Source organism: Pseudorasbora parva, chromosome 17, assembly GCF_024679245.1.
Source record: "Pseudorasbora parva isolate DD20220531a chromosome 17, ASM2467924v1, whole genome shotgun sequence".
Taxonomy (NCBI): Eukaryota; Metazoa; Chordata; class Actinopteri; order Cypriniformes; family Gobionidae; genus Pseudorasbora; species Pseudorasbora parva.
Genome location: NC_090188.1, coordinates 11,859,890 through 11,884,643, shown reverse-complemented (window position 1 = coordinate 11,884,643; position 24,754 = coordinate 11,859,890). Strand labels below are relative to the sequence as shown.

The 24,754-nt window shown below is 37.3% G+C and overlaps 1 protein-coding gene across 2 annotated transcripts; it reads right to left on the bottom strand.

Moving 5' to 3' along the window:
• Positions 1 to 256: 256 nt before the first annotated feature.
• Positions 257 to 24,236, bottom strand: sfxn5a (sideroflexin 5a). Of its 2 annotated transcripts, XR_010898730.1 has the most exons (16): positions 24,109 to 24,236; positions 19,354 to 19,422; positions 19,195 to 19,272; positions 18,726 to 18,752; positions 18,420 to 18,474; positions 17,781 to 17,806; positions 17,633 to 17,686; positions 17,489 to 17,545; positions 15,545 to 15,610; positions 13,781 to 13,871; positions 8,832 to 8,947; positions 8,669 to 8,754; positions 5,294 to 5,411; positions 4,359 to 4,439; positions 2,967 to 3,023; positions 257 to 1,872 (listed from the first exon to the last, which is right to left on the bottom strand). XR_010898730.1 is itself a non-coding variant. In XM_067421864.1 (15 exons), the coding sequence occupies exons 1-14, from the start codon at positions 24,163 to 24,165 to the stop codon at positions 4,362 to 4,364; spliced, it is 978 nt and encodes a 325-aa protein (XP_067277965.1). In that variant the 5' UTR covers positions 24,166 to 24,236; the 3' UTR covers positions 257 to 1,872; positions 4,359 to 4,361. The 2 variants fall into 2 exon arrangements, 1 of the variants encoding a protein (XP_067277965.1); XM_067421864.1 differs by lacking the exon at positions 2,967 to 3,023.
• Between the last annotated feature and the right edge of the window lie 518 nt (positions 24,237 to 24,754).

Here is a 24,754-nt window from a genome sequence, read left to right as displayed (position 1 = left end):
ATTATACACATACACACATATTATTAAATAAACTTTTATTTTGGATGCGATTAATTGATTTGACTACTAAATTTAACACTGAAATATTGGTAAATGTAGTTTTTGAAAGAAAAAAAAGAAAAAGAAAATAGTTCATTGACATTCCTGGAAAGTCACATTTAATATTTCACAAAAAAAAAAAAACCCAATGTATTTGATTGATCAATTATGTACATTAGGGGTTTGTTAGATCTTAAGTTGTTAAATTTATGCCCATTGCATTATTTTAGTATCATGTGTCACCATGATGATGTTTTGCATTTGTGTGCACCTTTTATGTATTAGTATTTAGTACTTTAACTTTTGCAAAAGTTGCAGAATATGTAGAATTCAGAAACCCTTGATATTAGCTAAACCAACCATGCTCACACGTGCAAACATTGTGGCGTGAGCTAGCCTCAGACGAACAAATCAATCACATAACAAACTGAAGATACTGAACACGATTCAAGGCCCTGATTTACGCACGGCTAACTTATTGTTCGCTTTTCTCTTAGAAGTAAAAAGTTGGAAATATACCTTTTTTAGTAATATACTAACAAACATCCTGACTGTGTCCACACCGCTGAGAGCGACGTATAGATGAATATGTAAATATGAGCTGCTAGTTTTCCTCTCAATAACAAAATAAACAACAAAAATGACAGCAATGAGGTGTAATGGACATGACTATGTTGATATATTTGGTCTTGGCGGAATACATCTGCTACACTTCTACTGCTGCAGAGCAAGTACAGGACTTGCTACTGCCAATACACACACACACAGTCGCTGCTGCTGTATACAGGTGGAGCTGGGGAAGGTGGAGGGTTTCAGAAAGCGCAAATGCAGACCAAGTATTTAAAGGTTGAGCAATGAGCTCATTGGCTACTATTAAAGCAGGAACCAGTCAGCTGTGCTCTATAGAGAATGATGTGATGTCACATCCTTTTGATTTTCCTAGGAAAAACATCACAAGACATTACATGAAAATTATTACGTATAGCCTCTTTAACTTCAGTCCATATAACTTAAATTGTTGCTATCATATTTTTTTACTGTATAATTCTGGCAACCACAGCATCAGTTTTTTAATTTATTTAGGTTAATTTCACAGGTTTTTTTCTTTAGAGTGTGAACTGCTTTAAGCACTGGTGTAATGGAGAACCTATGGGAGGTAAACAAAAGCTTGTTGATGTAGAGTGCCACTCTTGTGGAACATGCTTGGCTGCTTGCTGCACAAACTCAAAGTCTTCTGGGTGAGAAAGCTATTATTTTAAGATTTTTTTGTTGCAAATTGAAAGGCTGCAACTGAAACATTTATCTTATGACAAATTACTGAAAATATATGACTTCTGTATCATTGCAAATGTGACATTACACAGTCGGCAGTGCATGCTCTACAAGTAACTACACCAACACTGGAACAAAGTATTTTATGACATTTTTTATATATTTTTGTACAGTTTTTTCTGAAGATGAGCATATTTAAACCAGACCTGTCTGTCACAGGACAGATTATATTCTCATAGACCTCATTTTGGTCATAACACGATTTTGACAATATGTTTTGTCTTTAAAGAAATCTCTTTTTAATTAGGCAAACATTTTACCTTGGTTTTGAAATTAAAGCAAAAGCTGACAAAAAGGAAAGATTAAGAACTAATGTTACCCTCATTAATCCGGTTGTGTGCATGTTGTGCAACTGTTCTGTGTATGGCAGTCTTGCACGGTTAATGATTCTACATGCGGCTTCATGTCATGTCTCTCCTCACTACTGCCCACTGTGATCTGTTCCCGTGACAACCAGGTAGAAAAACACAAAAGGTCCACTCCCTCACTCTAGCGATGGATCTAACGATAAAATAGAAGTTTACAGGAATCATTTTACAGCCCTGCCAAAGGAACTCAAACACATCCAAATACAAGAAGAGATATAATCATCTAAAACCAATAGAACGAATGGATGGAAAAGGATGAAAGTAAAACAGGGATTGTAGACTTGTGTGCAGTGTTTCAATTCATTAACCATGTTAATAATGATTTAAAGAATTTCTATGTATTTTCTTGAACAAAGCAAAAAGGAAAAAGCATGTGACTTTATCGTACACTTGAGTACTTGGTACTTGAACTATTGGCAAAAAGATCTAGATAAAAATCAAGAGATTATAGAATAATCTTTCTGTAGCAATAATGCATCTCATCTTCTGCCAATCTGCTAATACACAATATTTCACACACACACACACACACACACACACACACACACACACACACACACACACACACACACACACACACACACACACACACACACACACACACACACACACACACACACACACACACACACACACACACACACACACACACACACACACACACACACACACACACAGGATTATTAGGAACACCTGTTCAATTTCTCATTAATGCTCTTATCTAATCAGCTAATCACATGGCAGTTGCTTCAATGCATTCAGGGGTGTGGTCCTGGTCAAGACAATCTCCTGAACTCCAAACTGAATGTCAGAATGGGAAAGAAAGGTGATTTAAGCAATTTTGAGCGTGGCATGGTTGTTGGTGCCAGACGGGCCGGTCTGAGTATTTCACAATCTGCTCAGTTACTGGGATTTTCATGCACAACAATTTTTAGGGTTTACAAAGATGGTGTGAAAAGGGAAAAACATCCAGTATGCGGCAGTCCAGAGGGAAATAATGCCTTGTTGATGCTACAGGTCAGAGGAGAATGGGCTGACTGATTCAAGCTGATAGAAGAGCAACTTTGACTCTAATAACCACTCGTTACAACTGAGGTATGCAGCAAAACATTTGTGAAGCCACAACACGCACAACCTTGAGGCGGATGGGCTACAACAGCAGAAGACCCCACCGGGTACCACTCATCTCCACTACAAATATAAAAAAAGAAGCTACAATTTACTCACCAAAATTGGACAGTTGAAGAGTGGAAAAATGATGCCTGGTCTGATGAGTCCCGGTTTCTGTTGAGACATTCAGATAGAGTCAGAATTTGGCGTAAACAGAATGAGAACATGGATCCATCATGCCTTGTTACCACTGTGCAGGCTGGTGGTGGTGGTGTAATGGTGTGGGGGATGTTTTCTTGGCACACTTTAGGCCCCTTAGTGCCAATTGGGCATCGTTTAAATGCCACGGCCTACCTGAGCATTGTTTCTGACCATGTCCATCCCTTTATGACCACCATGTGCCCATCCTCTGATGGCTACTTCCAGCAGGATAATGCACCATGTCACAAAGCTCAAATAATTTCAAATTGGAGTTCATTGTACTAAAATGGTCCCCACAGTCACCAGATCTCAACCCAATAGAGCATCTTTGGGATGTGGTGGAACGGGAGCTTCGTGCCCTTGATGTGCATTCCACAAATCTCCATCAACTACAAGATGCTATCCTATCAATATGGGCCAACATTTCTAAAGTATGCTTTCAGCACCTTGTTGAATCAATGCCACATAGAATTAAGGCAGTTCTGAAGGTTAAAGGGGGTCAAACACAGTATTAGTATGGTGTTCCTAATAATCCTTTAGCAAATATATATATAATAATATATATATATATATATATATATATATATATATATATATATATATATATATATATAATATATATATATATATATATATATATATATATATATATATTATTATTATTATTATTACTATTATATATTAGTTATACACATGCACACACACATATAGATACACACAAACACATTATTATAGATTTACAACATATTAAAGATTAGGTCGAAGCACTATAGATCATAACTTATATAGAATTGATAAACTATCTATCTTTTATGTATGGGAATTACTGATAAAAAAATCTGTTTACATTCCTATTCATTGTAATTTGTAGTTTGTAAAGGCATTATAAGAAAATAACAAAGGCAGCTGAATTCTTGTAAACAACATTTTTTCCTAATTACAATACATTTTGAAATATCAAAAATGGTTATTTATTGTTTAAAGAATTACTTTGCAAACATTATAATTACAGGCATTTAATACAGAACCGTTTGAGTGAGAAGGCAGATAATTCTGTAAATTTCTAAGTAGATCATGTTAACTCAAAATCCTCTATTTGCCACTGCCATTTTCAAGTACATTGAAAGAAGATGATTAGCACTGGTGTGAGTCTGTCTCTGTGTGTGGCTGGGAGAGAATTCACACACAGCATGAACAATCTAGTGAGATGCAATCAAAATTTGTAATAACGCTTTGCATTTTTCCTGTTCGCACCAGAGTTTTACTGTGAAGGACAAAGACATTAGTTGCTAGGTGTCAAGCGTTTACCGGTTAAAGACCCTTGTTGTAGGTCAGGATCTTGCACTCTGTTGCAGCAGAGATCTCTGGCTCTAGCTCTGAAACGTGGATCTAAGAGACAAAAATCAGGAACAGTCAAAACAGAGGCAGAAAAACAGAAATAACCATGTAATGCGAAGCTCCTCAGGTCAGCGCTTACAGCTTCATTAGTACTTTGCTAATTTATATCTCACTATTATAATCATTTAATTCAACGGGAACAGAAAAACAACGCAAATATCAAAAAGCGGCAGGATAAGGTTGCAACATGAAACCGCCTCGTACATGAATCTGCTGTTTTGATTACGGGGTGTTTTTATTTTTGTACTGACATTAAGATTCAGATCTTTTGGCTACGGTGAGATAACCATTCACAGCAATCGTTAAGTCATTAAGATGTTTAAAATGTTTCATCAAATGAGAATTAAAAGTGTGCCATGTCTTTCCAGCCTCGAGCATTTTTCACAGTCAAAACTGACACTTCTGCCATCATAAAAAGCTAAAATGAAGCAGCGAGCACTGGTAAATATCCAAACCAGGGCCAAAACTTGCAATATTTTGCTCAGAAACAGATGGCAATGAGTGTGTGAGTGTGTGAGGCAGAATCTGAAACAGACATCCTGTGGGGTGTGAAAAGGTGGGTGGGGGGGACAGGAGTGGAGTTTTTTGGGAGCGTTCGTCTGGAACCCTCGGAAAAGTGTAAAGAGGGAGCGAGAGAGTGAGAGGAGAGGAGGAGGGGAGGGGTGGGAGAGGAATAGAAGTAGTTGGCAGCACATATGTCTGCGGTTCAGTAACCATATGGATGAACAGCTTAATAAACACCATTTTAAACCATAAGCGCCTTCGTGGCAGACAAAGAGAGGGGACGGAGAGAAAGTGAGAGGGAGAGTGAGAGCGGATGGAGGGAGGCATGTGTGAGTGCTCACCTGACTGTTTTGGGGGAACAGGCTGATGGCAACAGGCAGCGCCAGGCCGAATGCAGAGAGACACACCACGCTATGAACAGGGAGCACTAGACGAGGGTGCTTCTGCAGCAGAGGGAGCCTAACGCACAAAACACACACAAAGACGCATACGTTACTGGCAGAACACACACTGAACTCTGAAAATCGTGAGCGTTCCCGCCATTCTCGTTATTAAACATGCTCGCTGACACTTTCAAACTGCTGCGCGTGATTGGTCTCTGACACCTCCCCCTTCCCTCCTTCCCTCCCTCCTTGGCCGCAATGCGTGTGGGGGGTTGTGGGATAGCGTGCTCTGCAGGAGTCCTCCAGAGAAGTCCTGTTTTAATGAAGCCAGCGACTGCTTAATGATGACTTCATCAACACGTACGCATGATGAGCTTTAATTGGCCACCAGACACACTCTCTCCGTGCGCATGCTTGCGTGTGTATGTTTGGGAGAGAAAAGCTACGGAGAAAAGGATCAAAGTACGTTAAAGACCTTTTATCATGTCCATCAACCGCTCTAAATAAATCACTCATCCGTCAGAGGTCAAAGCCAAACTGAAGGGAAGCAAACAGTGCTGCCTGTACAGGAAATACGCGCATGTAATTCAATGTTTGCATGACATCTAGTCTACTAAGATGAAATAAATGGGGCTTATGTATTCTGATGCCTATGGCTTTAGAGATGCACAACTTGGTGTACAGTATAAAAACTGGATATTCATCTTGAGATTAGCTAAAGATTATATATAACAGTGTTATTATCACACTATTAAGTTGCTTTACAGCAGAAATTGAACTGTTTGTAACTTTGATCATTATCTTCCTGTTTATCACTGTAAAGGTGCTTTGAAACAAGCTGTATTCTATATAAACAAAGGACTTATTAAATCGTTAGTGTTTTTGAAGATTAACTTTAAGTGGGTATTCGATGGTAAATGTAATCTCAATGTAAAAATGGGGGTCAAACGGCATTCACAATTAAATCTATTATTTTTTTATATCAAAATCTTGATATGGTACAAATTACTATATTATCCCTAAAAAAATCCCTTTTCAATTCCTAAAAACCACATCTGAATGTAGGAAATTCACTCAGTAATATTCATTTTTAACTTGTAAAATTTCAACCAACTAATACACATTGTATTAATGAAATATTTGCTTGGTTATGGCTAAAGCTCGCTTAAATTTCCTCCCGATCATGTGATGTGAACCCATTTTCATTATGGTGCGTTCAAGTCATCCCGGGAAGTTCGCATTTAAGACTTGCCATTAAGTCACTTTCATTGGAGTAAAATGGCGGTGAACATTCTTTAAATTAACAAAAACACAGCAAGGCATACTTCTAGAAAATTAAGAACAAAGAATGTTTTTTATGTTTTTGATTAATTTATGAAAATGTACCATCATCAACTACACTGTAAAAAAAAATGTGTTGGTTTTTGTTGGTTTAACTTAAAAAAGTAAGTAACCTGGTTGCCTTAAAATTTGGAGTTTATTGAAATTAAAAATTTGAGTTGATACAATGAAGGAATTTTGTTTAATAAATAGAAACTCAAAATATTTTTGTATCTGAACCACATAAAAAAATTGATAAATCATGAAAATAGCACTATTTGGCATGCTTCACTGCATCATCAGAAATAAAACACACACAATTACCCAATATGCTTACAAAATCTTTTAATAATATTTTAATAAAGGTTGTCGAATCTCAAAAAAATGTCATTGTATTAACTCAAAATTTTAATTTCAATGAACTCAAAATTATAAGGCAACCAGGTAACTTTTTTTCGAAATAATTTTTTACAGTGTAGAGATGTGGAATTTGTTCATTCTGCAATGTCACACACCCCTAACTCGGAAACTTGGAGCTTGAAGAAAATCCTGAGTTTCTCACTCATAATTTCCGACTTTGCAGTGGCATTCTCGTGCACTCAATTTGTAAACAGGATCTTTCCGAAATGACTCGAACGCAACATTAGGCGGTACCTAAATGCAATAACGCCATCTGTAAAGCCACTGACTGTTCAGCAAAGCAGCTGTCTTCAGACAAAGCAAGAAAGATATAGGTGAAAGGTTCAAACACCACACATATATCACACACTCCTCTCAGCGCCCTAATTAATCAAGAATACCCCTGCCACTCAGTCTCACCCTTAAAGCAGTGACCCTCCTGCATCCCTGTTCTTGCTCCATTGAGAGCCAGTGAGGGTGAGCTGACAGTCAGCATAGCAGAGGACAACTCACCATTTACTACCGCTCACACACAGACACACCTACACACACACATAGCTGTACACACCTGCGAATCAGAGCAGCAAGAATTCAAGGAGGTTGCAACATAGTCTATCAGTCATAAAACCGAACAAATTCTGTTGAAGAGGATCCTACGAATACAATGAGGCTGAGAAGTCACAGAGCAAGTGAAATGTGCATTTTGCCTTTTATAATTTGATATGAAAGGAATAACATTATCAGCATATCAACGTGAGTAGTTATACATTTTAAAATATATTTAAAATTTAAATGGAAGAATATCACAGATTTATAATACACACACACACACACACACACACACACACACACACACACACACACACACACACACAAAAACAGTTTGTACAGTATAAAAACCATTACTCCTATCATGAAATGTCTCCACATTCCACAAAAACTAAAGTGTATGTGTGTGTGTGCGTGTGAGACGTCTCTTAAGCTCACAAGTCTTTATTTATCATATTGAAAATACAGTAAACAGTAATTTTGTGCAATATTATTACCATTTGAAATAACTTTTAAAATAAAAATGTAATTTATTCCTGTGATGGCAAAGCTGAAATTTCAGCAGCCATTAGTTTAGTCTCCAGTGTCACATGATCCTTCAGAAATCATTTCAAAATGCTGATTTTCTAAAACAGAAATCTTTTGTCAAATTATAAATGCTTTTACAGTCACTTTATAAATTGAATGCATCCTTTCTGAATGAAAGCATACTTTTCTTTCAACAAAACAAAATTTAATAGAATGCTGACAGTTGTCCTTGTGACCTGTGACTTTATTTTAACTGTGACGTCATACAATAACGTTCTGTTATGTGTGTTATATAACCAATCATATAAGAATATTGTAGTTGCACAAATTATATTTAAAAGCTATCATAAAGGAGTAATAATGCCATTTTTTGTGTAAACTACTCCTTTAAAAACGTACACAAATGTGTTCATATCAAACTGTTAAATAAAGGTATACCAGAACATATGGTTCTTATGGGTGTGTGATTTCCTGAGGTGATGGTGCTGTAAAAATAACTCAAGTCTGAAATGTCAAATTCACAGGAAATTCTCTGACCTCTCCAGTATGGCCATTATTAAAGGCGGCAGCAGGAGAACCGGCATGGGCAGCATGACACGTGTCAGAGATGTCTCCGTCAAAGCCTGGACAAAAAGACATTTGCTAGTCATTTGCTAACAGTAAAATTTTGCCTTAAACATGAAAAAGGATCCATACTCACATGCCTGGCAGCCAGCTTTGAGGTGCCCACCACATTGCCTTTGTCGTCCAGTACACTGATGCCCTCTGACAGCTCGGTGTGGCGCATCAGCAAAACATTACACACGTTGGCACTTGCTAAATTAAGGTAGAACTGCAGTTAGAGAACAAAAGAACTTCCATTTGTTGCCCAACTTTCCTTATTTGGATCCAAATCACTGATTCTTAATGTAGAGAGAATCATGTTAACTTGACTCTGTTTGGACTGATGTTATTATCCCTGATTATGAAACAAGAACACACACACACACACACACACACCAACACACACACACACACACACACACACACACAAATGTAAGAAGCCGTCAATGCATGAATGTCGCAGTGCATTTTAATTTAAAAGAGTAGGGGAGAATAATGGGGTAAGCTGTGCAATTTTATTTTTAAATTATCCTTTAGGCCAGGAGAAATGAGACAGAGATAAAACAAATATGCCAAATTATATTTCAGAATATATCCTTTCAATTAGAACAGTAGGCGGTCCGCCAGAAGCTATTATTTTACTTTATAATGTGTTAAATATGGATATTTTTCTTACAATAACCAATCGATTAACTTCAGAAGGACTTTATTAACTCCCTGGAGCCATATGGAGTACTTTTATAATGGATAGATGCACCTTTTTGGCCTTCACATTTTGGGCTGCCATTTACTGCCATTATAAAGCTTAGATTAGCCAGAACATTTTTTTATATAACTGTAATGATTAATACAATATAAATGTAATTTAATTTAATATAATATAAATAATAATTTAATATACATATAACGAGTGTATTTGTCTAAAAGAAGAATGACATATACACCTAGGATAGCTCGAGGGTGAGTAAATAAGGGGGGTAATCACATTTTTTGGGTGAACTATCCCTTTAAATCACTGGGGAAGACATTAACAATTTTCTTTTGAAATAAAAATATGAAAATAAAGCCTTATTTAGCAGAGGTCAACTTCTTTTCTGCCACTCATACATGAGTTAACATGAACTAACAATGGGGGGTTGGGGGGTGATCTCAGCTAATGTTAAAGGGATAGTTCACCCAAAAATTTCAATTCTGCCATCATTTACTCACTCTCATGTGGTTCCAAACCTGTATCTTTCTTCTGCTGAACACAAAGTAATAAGTAAATGGTGACAGAATTACATTTTTGGGAAGAGCTATCCCTTTAAATAATCTGAACTAACATGAACTAAAAATGAACTGTTGTGTTTTTTATTAACAAAGTCAACAAAGATGAATAAGTACTGTAACAAATGTACTGCTCATTGGTTATTAATATTAATGCATTAACTAAACTTAACTAATGAAATCTTATTGTAAAGTTTTACCATATCTAGTTCAGTCATGAAACACTAGAGGGTGCAGGCTGATAGGTCCTTTACATGCAATCACATCATTACCGCATGGCACAAGCTTATTGGCCTTTACTGATCCTGCAGCCAATGAGATTGCTCACTGAAGTCTCACTAATCGTTTGCTGTAAGCTAGTCCTATCAGAGTTCCTCTGAAACCCTCCATCTTCCCCAGCTCCACCTGCCTAGATATGCTGTGGGATTTACGGCTGCCTGTGTTTATGCAGCAGCAGGATATCTTATATGCTCACAGCAGTATGTCTGTGCGTATCTATTACAAGTAGCAAATTCAAACTTGCTCTGCAGCAGCCGCAATAATCAGCAGCTGTGTAGCAGATTTAGTCCGCCAAGACAAAATAGCCTACATTAAAATTGCCATTTTCAATAACATACTAAAACTATTTCTAAGAGTTGCCATTATTGTAATTATAACATTGATTATTTTACCTTGACATGCAAAGAGTTTTTAGATACAGTGCATCCGGAAAGTATCCACAGCACTTCACTTTTTCCAGATTTTGTTGTTACAGCCTTATCCCAAAATTGATTAAATTCATAATTTTTTTCATTTTCATTATTCAATTGTAAAACAATACCCCATAATGACAACGTGAAAGAAGTATGTTTAAAATCTTTGCATATTTATTAAAAATGAGAAAACTGGGGGAGGGGTGGGGGATCACATAAGTACACAAGTATTCACAGCCTCTGCCATGGCTCTCAAAATTTAGCTCAGGTGCATCCTTTTTCCACTGATTATCCTTGAGATGTTTCTACAACTTAATTGGAGTCCCCCTGTGGTAAATTCAGCTGATCTGACATGATTTGGAAAGGCACACACCAGTCTATTTAAGGTCCTACAGTTAACAGTGCATGTCAGAGCACAAACCAAGCCATGATGTCCAAGGAATTGTCTATAGACCTCCGAGACAGGATTGTATTGAGGCACAGATCTCGGGAAGGGTACAGAAAACATTCTGCAGCATTGAAGGTCCCAATGACTCCAACAGTGGCCTCCTTCATCCGTAGATGGAAGAAGTTTAGAACCACCAGGACTCTTCCTAAAGCGGGCCACCCAGCAAAACCGAGTGGTCAGAGGAGAAGGGCCTTAGTCAGGGAGGTGACCAAAAACCTGATGGTCCCTCTAAAAGAACAACCATCTCTGCAGCACTCCACCAATCAGCCCACCTGGAGATTGCCAAAAGGCATCTGAAAGACTCTCAGACCATAAGAAACAAAATTCTCTGGTCTGATTAAACAAAGATTGAACTCTTTGGCCTGAACAAGCGTCATGTCTTTAGGAAGCCAGGCACCGCTCATCATCTGGTCAACACAGTTAAGCATGGTGGTGGCAGCATCATGCTGTGGGGATGTTTTCAGAGGCAGGAACTGGGAGACTAGTCAGGACCGAGGGAAAGAAGAATGTACCAATGTAGAAAGACATCCTTGATGAAAATCTGCTCCAAAGCGCTCTGGACCTCAGACTGGGACGAAAGTTAAACTTTCAATAGGACTCTAAGCACAGAGTCAAGATCACAAATGAGTGGCCACAGGATAACTCTGAGAATGTCCTTAAGTGGCCCAGCCAGAGCCCAGACTTGATCTTGATTGAACATATCTGAAAATCTGAAAATGGCTGCACCGATGCTCCCCATCCAACCTGATGGAGCTTGAGAGGTCCTGCAAAGAAGAATGGAAGAAACTGCCCAACAATAGGTGTGCCAAGCTTGCTTCATACTCAAAAGGACTTTGGTGCTTCAACAAAGTATTGAGCAAAGTAAGTAAAGAATACGTATGGGATTTTGTTTTACATTTATGTATAAATTTGCAAAGATTTCAAACAAACTTCTTTCAAATTGTCATTATGGGGTATTGTTTGAAGCATTGAGGAACAAATTATGAATTAAATCCATTTGGAATAAGGCTGTAACATAACAAAATGTGGAAAATGTGAAGTGCTGTGAATACTTTCTGGATGCACTGTATGCGTTTGCTAGACTGGGGGAGATCTTACCCTATACTAAACATACTATAGAACTAACAGAACAAATTAATCTGTTAGAGAGTCACCACCTGTGAATATTGAAATAAAAGCAATCAAAACTGGAAAACATTCTTGATCTGGAATGTCTGCGTTAAGAGGGGTTAACTGGATATAAAACAAATCGTTTCATATGGTTATGTCAAAGTGCACACATGAATTACAAGCGTAAAAATGATTAGAATAATGATTTACTTCCTGGCATTATTATCTGTGGCATGTGGTGAGATTGGTGTGGGTGTGTGTGTGTGAACAGACAAATAAAGAGAGCCTGAAGCATTTTTAATTTACAGGCCTTGTGTTGTGAGTTATCAGTGTTCAGTGCTGCAGTGTTGTGGGGCTGAGTTAATTGGCTGAGTAAATAGCTATTCACCTCTGAGGGGTTCAGACCCAGGCCAATTAACCACACACACACACACACACACACACACACACACACACACACACACACACACACACACACACACACACACACACACACACACACACACACACACACACACACACACACACACACACACACACACACACACACACACACACACACACACACACACACACACACACTGCACAGAGCATCAAAAATGGAGAACAAAGAAAAACATATGCATACTAAATTTTACAAAGAAGAAAGTCCTGCTTTAGGTCACCCTATGGCAGAAAAGGCAGAAAAAAAAGATTCACTATAAAATGTCTTTATAAAATGCTTATTCCAAAAGAATGTCATTTTGAGGTTAATAAATAGGATAAACATTTTAATTAAAATGTATATAAATGTGAACTGAAGCAAAATAAAATCCAAGGCAAATTTGTTTCCACTGAATTTCATTAGCTGTGTTTAATTGCCTTTTATAACTAAACACTGAAAAACAACAACAATATGGCGGCCTGGAGACAGGGAGCCCAGTGCTAACACAGAGAGCACTTTAGGCCTAATTAACCAATTAGAGAGCGGCAGCCGAGAGCTAACAAGGTCCCGTTACTCCAGTCCAGAGAGGTGAAGGGGAACCTGCTGATTTAATTAAAGGGGTGGGGTGGGGGACGAAAACAATTTAATTACAGCCAAGGATCCCCAAGGCATTGTGGGACAGTCTCCCTCAGCCCCTCTGGACCTGTTTGAGCCTCAGCACGCTAATGGAACACTGAGATAACATTTCAGCAGCATCCCCCTCTGACAACAGGATCAGTCAAAACAACATGAGAACAAACAACAATAAACAAACGCTTGAGGTTTAGTCTGAACTAATGCTCATTTAGAAATTGAGTGTCATCACAAATGCAAAGACGTGAGCTTTCAGACAGTAAAAGAGCTGATAGAAAACGGCATGCATTAATTAATATTGTATATTACTGAATCAATCATTTTATGCTTAGCTAATAAGCAATTTAGCAAGAACACATGACAGGAAGCCGTAGTTTGATTTCTGTCATAAACACAACACAATAAGCGATGCAGGAAATCAAGCTAACGTTCATCGCCAACACATAAACACACACTCGTACACATGCACATACCAACGGCAGGGAACGGGATGAACCTCTGGACCAGGATTCTAGTAGCTGGATTGAAATGCTCAGCTCTCTTAATAAGAATATTCAGCCCCACCTGTGCACACAATTACAACATTTATCAGTTTTTTTTTTTTTAAATAAACACTTTATTTAAATATATATATATATGATAAATGTCTGCATATGTACATGTTTATCTTTACATTGTTCAAAAGTTTTTTTTTCTCCAAAGAAAATACTTTTAAAATTTTCAACACTGATAATAATAATGATAACACTTTACAAAAATGTTCCATTAGTTAGGGTTAGTTAATGCATTAACTAACAATGACCAATGCATGTGTACTTATCTTATTATAATTGATTATTACAAAAAATACAACTGTTCATAGTTAGTTTAGGTTCACAGATACAAATTTTGATTTGAATTCATGTATTAGTAAATGTTGAAATTACCATTAACTGACATTAAAGTGTTACTATAATAATACATGTTTCTTGAGCATCAAATTAGCATTAGACTGGACTAAAAATGCGGATAATTTAGTTTTGCCATCACAGTAATAAATTACATTTTAAAATATATATAAAAATGATTTGTAATAATATTTGACACTTACTGTTTTACTGATTTTTAAATCACATACATGCCACCTGATGGAGTTTTGGTTTCTTGCCACTATTGCCTTTGCTCAGTTGGGGACACTAAATATTCAACTAAATATTTAACTAAATTATTGATCTGCCAGCATTCTCACTATATGATCATGTAAATGAGATGGATGACATCCCCATTTTCTCCGGTGCAGCTGTACAGCCGAATTAATTGCATTTTGACTGTTGCATTATTTTCCTGTTTAACACTGTGAAGCTGCTTTGAAACAATCGGCATTGTAAAAAATGCTATATAAATAAAGGTGTATTGTATTATAATGCAGCCTTGGCTAAAATAAAAAAAAATTCAAAAACAGTGTGTATATCATTTTTATTAGAGAACATTGCGTTTTTGGAAGGGGGAGCAGACACGCATCGAATTTGAACCTGATTGCCTAGTTAAACAGCTTTGTGTAAACTGTTTTCAATTCGAACTCAAATGAAAAACAGAAAACATGTCTAGTGAAACATGAAATCTTAAATACATCTAATATGGCAAATATAATATCAAAGGCGTTACGGTGACAATAATCATTTGTTTTCATAGTGACCTTAGAAGCATGTAACTCCCAGAGGGCTTCATGACAGGTCTTGACAGGCTATGCTAAGTTGTTTCAGGTCTCGCCTTGGTCGCTCTGGTCATCTCTGTGAGCTCGTCTAACAAACATCTGAGAAGATAACCCATTCACATCCCTTCCCTTCTCAGCAGGGGCGTTCAGAGGGATTGTAGTTTTAATTAGTGCCCCCCTCCCGCATTTCTCACAGGCATGGGGGCATTGGTAGTTGTCGTCACCATGGTTCTGCTTGTCATGCCCCTGGGCATCAAACTGCCGCCCAGCAGGGCAGCTAATTGGCTCTAGAGGACACAGGGGGCGTGACTAGAAGAATATGCAATTCAGCAAAGTGACAGCATAGGGCTCTGTGTGCCTATGTAATGCGATTAGGCTCAATCAGTTTGCTTATTAAAATTAAATTCACATAAAACTAGATAAATTATGGATAATAATCTTCTCTGTTAGCGTGATGTGGAAATAAAAAAACTAAGGATTAAAAGAGAATTCTTTCTACACATTAAATTACATAATACAATTTTATGTAGGGATGTGAACTCACTGCAATTGTAACTGCACTGCTGACTGCACCAAGATAACCCTTGAAAAATGTAGACATTGGTGTGGGCTGAAAAAAAAAAGATTTAAAAATTAAGTTAATATTGCACTTTTGATAACACTTTCCATGACGACCGTATATATTGCATTACTCTTATTATTACTCTATTTAAAATAAATAAATAAATCCAGTAGTTAACTTGAACTAACCAGAGCAATATAGTAGAAGTTACTTTTAAAAGTAACATGTTACTATAGCAACTATAATCCACTATAATTTAAGTTTTATAAGCTTTATATCATCCTACTCCTAAAAGTTATAACCACAAATAGGTAAGAATTATAATGTTATAATTAGCTAAGGGGGGGGGGGGGCACACTCAGTTTCAGTCAATCTCATGTCAATCTTGAGTACCTATAGAGTAGTATTGCATCCTTCATATCTCCGAAAAGTCTTTAGTTTTATCATATTTATAAAAGAAATATAGGCTGTACCGAGTCTTTCCGGAAAAAAACGAGCGCCTGGAGGCGTATCGTGTGGGCGGAGCTAAAGAATGACGAGCACACCCAAAGCGGTGACGTCCTCAAGCGTGGAGAAACCCATCGCTATCGAGCTCAGCTAATAGATATATGATCCAGAATCAGATGCGGAGGCTGAAATAAATTGAACAGGAGAAACAGCAACAGCAGGACGTCCGTCTCTGTGGTATGGACTGTATTTAGTGGCCTGTCTACATTTGTGTGTGTTTACTCGCAGTTTATGAGGACATGATTCGGTTTATGGACTATTGTATGCGACTAAACCTTATCAGTAGCAAGCAAAACGGTTTTGCAGGTCAGACTAGTGTAACGTTATACATAGAACAACAATGGAGTAACCGTTAGCGCATTTGAATGACAAAGCACGCGATCGTGTCATTTACTGATGTTTACTCACACGACAACAGCATAGATATTTGAAGCAGTTTTACTCACCGGCTGCTTCCAAAGCAGGACCGAACCTTTATCGCTGGAACCGCTCAGTCAAAAACACACTTCTTTGGTATGATTTGGTAAAGTCCTGACAGCAGTGAACGGTGGAGATCCACTTTGCGACGCGACTAAAGTGATGTTGTGAAACTTCCCGTCATTTCTGCGTTCAAACAGTGCAGAAACAGTGTTCACGGACAGATAAGAGAGTGTTTATGGGCGTGCATTTTCTCTCTCGCTCTAGCCACGCGCGCGAGTTTTGAAAAAAAACTCTCCGAAACTTGTGAGAAACCGGAAGGAGTATTTTTAAAACAGAAATACTCCATCAAACGTCCAACATTAGTTTTTGAAACTTTCTCTATGTTTAGGATGGGAATCCAAGTCTTTAACAGTGTAAAAAGCTCAGTATGCATGAAACAGCATTTCACCCCCCCTTTAAGAATTGTAACTGTTTTTACCATTAGTCATATTAATTAGGTGTATAATAAGGCACTTTGCATGCATTATATTGCATTTACAATACCATTATAATGTGTTACATTACAGGCTTCATTAAAAAGTGTTACCACATTTTTTCGTTTTATATGGAGTGCTGTAGGGATGATGTATTTTTGAAGGCCAAAACCCAGAAATTAGCTACCATTTTAACACTTTCAGTTGCATAGGTCTTAAGTCAATGGGTTTTTGGTTAAATATCTGAAAAAAGGTCTGCAATTAACAAGACATTTTAATCAACATCTCAAGACATTTTCCATTTTTATTCTATGACTTAAAATAATTGGTGGTGGCGTTGAAGTCACATGACCGTGGTAGACTTCCTTTTAGATTTTTACTTTTAAAACAACATAAAAATCCTTTTGGGTTTAGTTGAGGGAACCAGGATGATGCTAACTTATGGGTTGGCCTACAAAAACACATTTTTTTTGGTTAAAAGTAAACATACATGTGACCAGTAAATATGGTTATGACATGACCGTACCTTAGTTGCATTACGGTTGCAGTAGTTTACACAGGCGTTGTGACTCTGGTTCAGCCACTATGAGTAAGATATAGTTCATAGTAAATAAAGCTTGGAATGACTTAAGGAGCATGAAGACCAGAAAAACATGTGTATACCATATACCTGCCAGAAGATGGTGGAAGCAAATGTCTGATTGGGTAAAAGAAGGCCCACAACCTAAAAATGGAGGAGTATGTGGTTTAACAATGAATTAATGCTAACATCTGGTGAGCAAGACAAGGAGATGTGAAATATATTTAGTTCGACCTACCACTGGAGTACCAAAAGGCACAAAACCTGAAAGAAAAAGGAAAAACATGTGCCAACATAAAGAATATAAAGGGGAAAACTTAATCCTTGATTCAATAATGGAATAACACGAATGTAATAATGCAATAAGAATGTAATTTTGACATTTGAATATGCCGGATCAGGCAACAGAAGTATTTCATGTCATTTTTGGTTTAATAATCAGGATTATAGTCTCTCATATGCCATTATGACTTTATTACTGACCTTTAACAGATTAATAAAATCCTCATTACTCATAAAAGATAGCATTGGTCAGAGGTAGTCATCATAATTGTCAGGCAGGTCGCTCCCTATCTGTTCTCCCTTTAAATAGTAGTGTTAACAGAAGACTAAAATACTCCTATTTCTGAGTGGCCCAACAACACTTCCAGACAGCAGGAGGGAGAGGGTTTAATCAGAGCCCAGCTGAGTGTGACCTTTGCCAACAGATCGGTCCAGAGAGACCCCCTACCACCTAGCTCTAGTCTCCAGAGCTGGTAACAAGCAGAAAACTGCCTACCACCCCTGACACAGACACACACACACACACACACACACACACACACACACACACACACATACACACACGCACACACGGAAAACACACTCACACCCTTACCTGACATGCGAAAGGGCATGGGGATCTTCTCTCCTGTGTCTGGATGGACGATGGCCTGAGGACATAATGAATCCACAGACAGCAGACAGCATGAAGAGGAGAAAACGAGAGGGAAGGAGAGGTGAGAGCGGACTGATGGGAGAATTACCATGCTGAGGTTCTCTGCAATTCTCCTCTCATTACACCACTATTCAGAACCACAGCTTGTGAGTGTGTGTCACACTGTGCACGAAGATGTCGAGTGATTTGAGCAGGTTCTTTCATCATAGGAACCTGTAAAAGGCTTTCAACACTGTTCACACTCACCTGTTTAATCTTCTGTGCTTCCCAAAGCTATTGCGAAAAAGAGAGAGAAACATGCAAAAGAGGGAAATGTTTACAATGTATTTCGTCCTCACCTTGTTTTTGTTGTGTTACTAAAGTTACCAAGAAAACAGAAGCTCTTTACACAACACGTGAACTTAATTGGCAAATTCTGACAATTCGATTGGTTGATATCTTCTATTTTGCTCTTATTCTCATACACACTCTTTAAATATGTTGGCATCTATAGTTCAATGAAGAACCTTTAACATCCATGGAACCTTTTCATTCTTTATAGTGTAAAAACCTTTTTTTACAGTAAGAAAAACATTGTAATTTTAAGATCTGTTTGCTGAAAGGTTCTTTGGGGAACCCAAAATAGTTCTATAGCATCACTGCGAAACCTTTTTGGAACCTTTAATTTTAAGTGTGCTGAAAACTAACTTACAATGGGCCCCAGTTTCAAACGTACCTGTATGTTAGTCACACTTGGAGGCAGAGTTCCATTTTTGAACTGATCCAGGAGTTTCATACATTCCTTTAAATATGTCTAAAATATAAAAGAGAAAACAGCATTTACATATAAACTATCCAATCATTTGAGGGTTACTTTCAGGAAACTCTGGCTTACCTCTGAAACAAAGAGCGTTCGAGGGTCGATCACATCCAAGAAGTGTCTTAATCTGCCATGAAATGAACCCTGAAGTAACAGGGAAACATTAAGAAATAAAACAATAAAATGTCATGGCAATTCATAACTATTTTACAATTTGGTGAATTGGTGCCTAATTCATACAATGTTTACGCCCTTACTAAAGGTTATGTTTAAGGGTAGGGCCTTCATACTTACTTTTTTCATACAAATCACATGGAACGGATTTATACCAAATTGCCAACTTGTAAAATAGTTGTTTTCTTATAAAAAATACGTTAGAAATAATTGTTTATAGATTGTTTAAAGATCTTAAAAGTTGAGAAAATGCAATAAAAAAGTGAAATCATAAAAAAAATATTTTGTCTGAATATAAATTATATTTTATCCATCTAATTTATATTGTAGCTAATAGTTAAACATCTAATGCAGAGCATACCTGGTTTGTGAAGAGGGACAACATAAGTGGGACAACAGGAAAAGTATGACAATTTTATATTTATGTCTTCCTCTTTATCGTATAGTGTAGTGGAGCTATTTAACTGTTTTAACTAGCAGGGTGTGATAGTCCAAGCCATTCGGCATCATATTTTATAAAGTGACAAATGATCAGATATTTGTCTCACTTGCTGGCAGCACACATAACCCTAACCCTAACCCATACAAAAAACAAAAAAACAACAACCAAAAATACATACATATATATACAGTCTTGTTCAAAAAAATAGCAGTACAATGTGACTAACCAGAATAATCAAGGTTTTTAGTATATTTTTTATTGCTACGTGGCAAACAAGTTACCAGTAGGTTCAGTAGATTCTCAGAAAACAAATGAGACCCAGCATTCATGATTTGCACGCTCTTAAGGCTGTGCAGTTGGGCAATTAGTTGAAAGGGGTGTGTTCAAAAAAATAGCAGTGTCTACCTTTGACTGTACAAACTCAAAACTATTTTGTACAAACATTTTTTTTTTCTGGGATTTAGCAATCCTGTGAATCACTAAACTAATATTTAGTTGTATGACCACAGTTTTTTAAAACTGCTTGACATCTGTGTGGCATGGAGTCAACCAACTTGTGGCACCTCTCAGCTGTTATTCCACTCAATGATTCTTTAACAACATTCCACAATTCATTCACATTTCTTGGTTTTGCTTCAGAAACAGCATTTTTGATATCACCCACAAGTTCTCAATTGGATTAAGGTCTGGAGATTGGGCTGGCCACTCCATAACATTAATTTTGTTGGTTTGGAACCAAGACTTTGCCCGTTTACTAGTGTGTTTTGGGTCATTGTCTTGTTGAAACAACCATTTCAAGGGCATGTCCTCTTCAGCATAGGGCAACATGACCTCTTCAAGTATTTTAACATATGCAAACTGATCCATGATCCCTGGTATGCGATAAATAGGCCCAACACCATAGTAGGAGAAACATGCCCATATCATGATGCTTGCACCTCCATGCTTCACTGTCTTCACTGTGTACTGTGGCTTGAATTCAGAGTTTGGGGGTCGTCTCACAAACTGCCTGTGGCCCTTGGACCCAAAAAGAACAATTTTACTCTCATCAGTCCACAAAATGTTCCTCCATTTCTCTTTAGGCCAGTTGATGTGTTCTTTGGCAAATTGTAACCTCTTCTGCACATGCCTTTTTTTTAACAGAGGGACTTTGCGGGGGTTCTTGAAAATAGATTAGCTTCACACAGACGTCTTCTAACTGTCACAGTACTTACAGGTAACTCCAGACTGTCTTTGGTCATCCTGGAGGTGATCATTGGCTGAGCCTTTGCCATTCTGGTTATTCTTCTATCCATTTTGATGGTTGTCTTCCGTTTTCTTCCACGTCTCTCTGGTTTTGCTCTCCATTTTAAGGCATTGGAGATCATTTTAGCTGAACAGCCTATCATTTTTTGCACCTCTTTATAGGTTTTCCCCTCTCTAATCAACTTTTTAATCAAAGTACGCTGTTCTTCTGAACAATGTCTTGAACGACCCATTTTCCTCAGCTTTCAAATGCATGTTCAACAAGTGTTGGCTTCATCCTTAAATAGGGGCCACCTGATTCACACCTGTTTCTTCACAAAATTGATGACCTCAGTGATTGAATGCCACACTGCTATTTTTTTGAACACACCCCTTTCAACTAATTGCCCAATTGCACAGCCTTAAGAGCGTGCATATCATGAATGCTGGGTCTCATTTGTTTTCTGAGAATCTACTGAACCTACTGGTAACTTGTTTGCCACGTAGCAATAAAAAATATAAGAAAAACCTTGATTATTCTGGTTAGTCACATTGTACTGCTATTATTTTGAACAAGACTGTATATATATATATATATATATATATATATATATATATATATATATATATATATATATCTGTATATAATATAACTACCTTATAAAGTAAACTACCTTTAATTATTTGGTGGATAAGTTTATGCTTGTGATTTTTTTAGACTGATTGATTAGTTTATTTATTGTGTGCAAAAAAAAAAAAAAAAAAAATCCCCCTTAAAGAATCCAATGAATTCTTAAAAAATACTAAGTTTGTGTAAGGAACAAGATCAGTTTTCCAGTGAATAAAATTATGATTATTAATCGTATGTTCACAATTTCTTTAATTATTCATCAAATTATTTCTGAGGGCCCAGAAACTTTCTCCAGACGCGGGAGTCAGCTGCTGATGCAGACTCTGACACCACGGCCGAACCAGTTGTTTTCGCACACCAGGTGTGTCCGCCTCATTATGCGTGCGCACCAACTGCTGCTGGCTGATCTGTAGACCTAAAATACTTCTTCCAACGCAATTAAAATGTTCAAATGTGTGTGAGAGAGAAGAATTTAGAGATTTCAAAGCAGCATGCAACATATTCTCTGTTTATCACGTCTAACAGACGGCCCTTTACACATATGAAGGACGGTACTGCTGGAGCAATAACAGCAGATGTGAATCATCTGTATTAAAAAAATAAATGAATGAATAAATAAATTGCCTCTCAATTCCTCTTCCACTGAGGTTAAAGTTATTGAGTCACTAATACATATAAAATGGCTTAAATTGCTTTTTTCTCGCAGTGAATGCTCCAGTCTTCACATTTTAATAGAGTAGTGTTGCTAATGAACTTGCTTTGGCACAAAACAGTTAACACTGCTTTATGTCTTCATATTTGATGCTAAGCTAAAAAATAATGAATTGAGGGCGGGATGTGAATAATAAGGGTCTGCAAAAAGTCTATTGATATGTAGTTTTTACATACAGTTTTTACATACAACAGCAACTCAGCCACAAAGTGGTAGTCCATGTAAAATCAGAGCGGAGTCAGCATAGGTCAGAATCGGTTTCCATGATCGAGCAACTGCATCCATGCTTTACATCACCAAGTGCAATGCAAAGGGTAGGATACAGTGGTGTAAAGCACATCACCCATGGACTCCAGATCAGCAGTGACGTGTTCTCTGGAGTGACGAATCATGCTTCTCTGTCTGCCAATCTGATGGACGAGTCTTGATTTCGCAGTTGCCAGGAGAACGATACTTGTCTAACGGCATTGTGCCAAGTGTAAAGTTTGTTGGAGGGAGGGTTATGGTGTGGGGTCATTCTTTAGGGATTGGGGTTAGCCCCTTAGTTCCAGTGAAAGGAACTGTTAATAAGTCCGGATCTCAACCCGAACACCTTTGGGATGAATTATAGCGGAGACGGCAACATTTAATACAATTAAAAAATAAAATTTAATTGACTGACACCTCTCCTGGCTCCCGTTTTGAGAGAAATCGAAAAAGAGTGCAGAGGTGTTGTGTGCGCTGTATGAACATGATGGTTATTGTATTTCTAGACTAAATGTGAGTATGCATGTCTCACTTGCACAAAAACAGATTCAGTATTCCTAAACATTAATTAAAACATCAAACTCAGAATATGACGCAAACCTGAATGAAAGAACTAAATGTTAAATAACACAAATTTACATGCATTTATTATCATTTCATTAACCAATGTCTTGGTCGCTGACCTTCAATGATCCAATTCAACCATACTAAAATGTCTTTATATAAACATCACATTTGTGTTTCTTTCTTTTTTTATTTATATTGCTTAAAGGAATAATTCACTCACCCAAAAGTTTTTCCAAACCTGTATGAATTTCTTTGTTCTGCTGAACACAAAATATGATATTTTGAATAATGTCGGTAACCAAATAGTATTATTTACCTACTATGGAAGTCAATGGGGTCTATCAACTGTTTATTTCCTCATATTCTTCAAAATATATTTTGTGTTCAGTAGAAGAAAGAAATTCATTCAAGTTTGGAAATGTGAGTAAATTATGACAGAATTTCCATTTTTGTGTGAACTAGAAGAAAGTCCATGGTTAAGTGTTTAACTTTCTTCTCAATACAGCTGAAAGGTCTGTTTGAGCTGTGCCCTCTACTGTACAGATGGGAATGTGCATTTTCCTCTTAATTTTCTTCCAATTATCTAAATGTGTTCGACATGTTCTAGGCAACAACATTAATATTTATCTTTGCAAAGAAGTTATGTCACCAACAGAGGTCACTGTTAATGCGACCGACCCCAGTGTGTAAGTGAGTGAGGGCGGGCGGGCGGGCGGAAGAAGCAAACACTTGCACTGCAGTGCACTATTTGGTTTTGATTTAGCGAGTAAACTAAAGCTACAATAACACAAAGGTTTCACATTCGTATATGGACGGGGTCCGGTTGTTATTTACCTGATCAAACCGAGACTCGCCGAGTCTAAATGGAGGGTACTCAGTCGATTCAGGCATGGCAGGTTTTGCATCCAAACAGGCTATTTTACTGAGCTCTGAAACTAGAGTAGACTTCCCCCTCAAGAGTGGTCGAGTCATCCGCATTGATGCATTTTGGGTAATGTCGTTTTCTAACAGATCAAATGATAGTAGGTTAGGATAGTAGAGTAGTTTAAAGATTTATCATGAACGTCAGTAAAACATTGCTTAACTTTCATTAATAAATAAATTAATTTCAGTGGCCTTAACTACATCATGTGGTTCAGTTTAGTCATTAGCTTCTATGACCTTGTTACTGCACAGGGTGTGATGTGTTTTGCATTCATATAGCTACATAATATAGCCAAGTAATTCCACAAATTGCAAGCGGTGTACTATTAATGTTGCTATAAATTATATTATCCCATTAATTCTCTCTCTCTCTCTCTCTCTCTCTCACCCAGTGTGAGCACATCAAAAAAAATTATCAAAAATATTCCTAGGGAATCTTTTTAGCATATTTGCTGATTGGTTGAAAGCTAAATATATCACCGAATCATTGAGGGAAATATAATTTGGGATAAAGGTGTAGTTGAAATAGTGTAGTGTTAAAATAGTGGTTTAATTT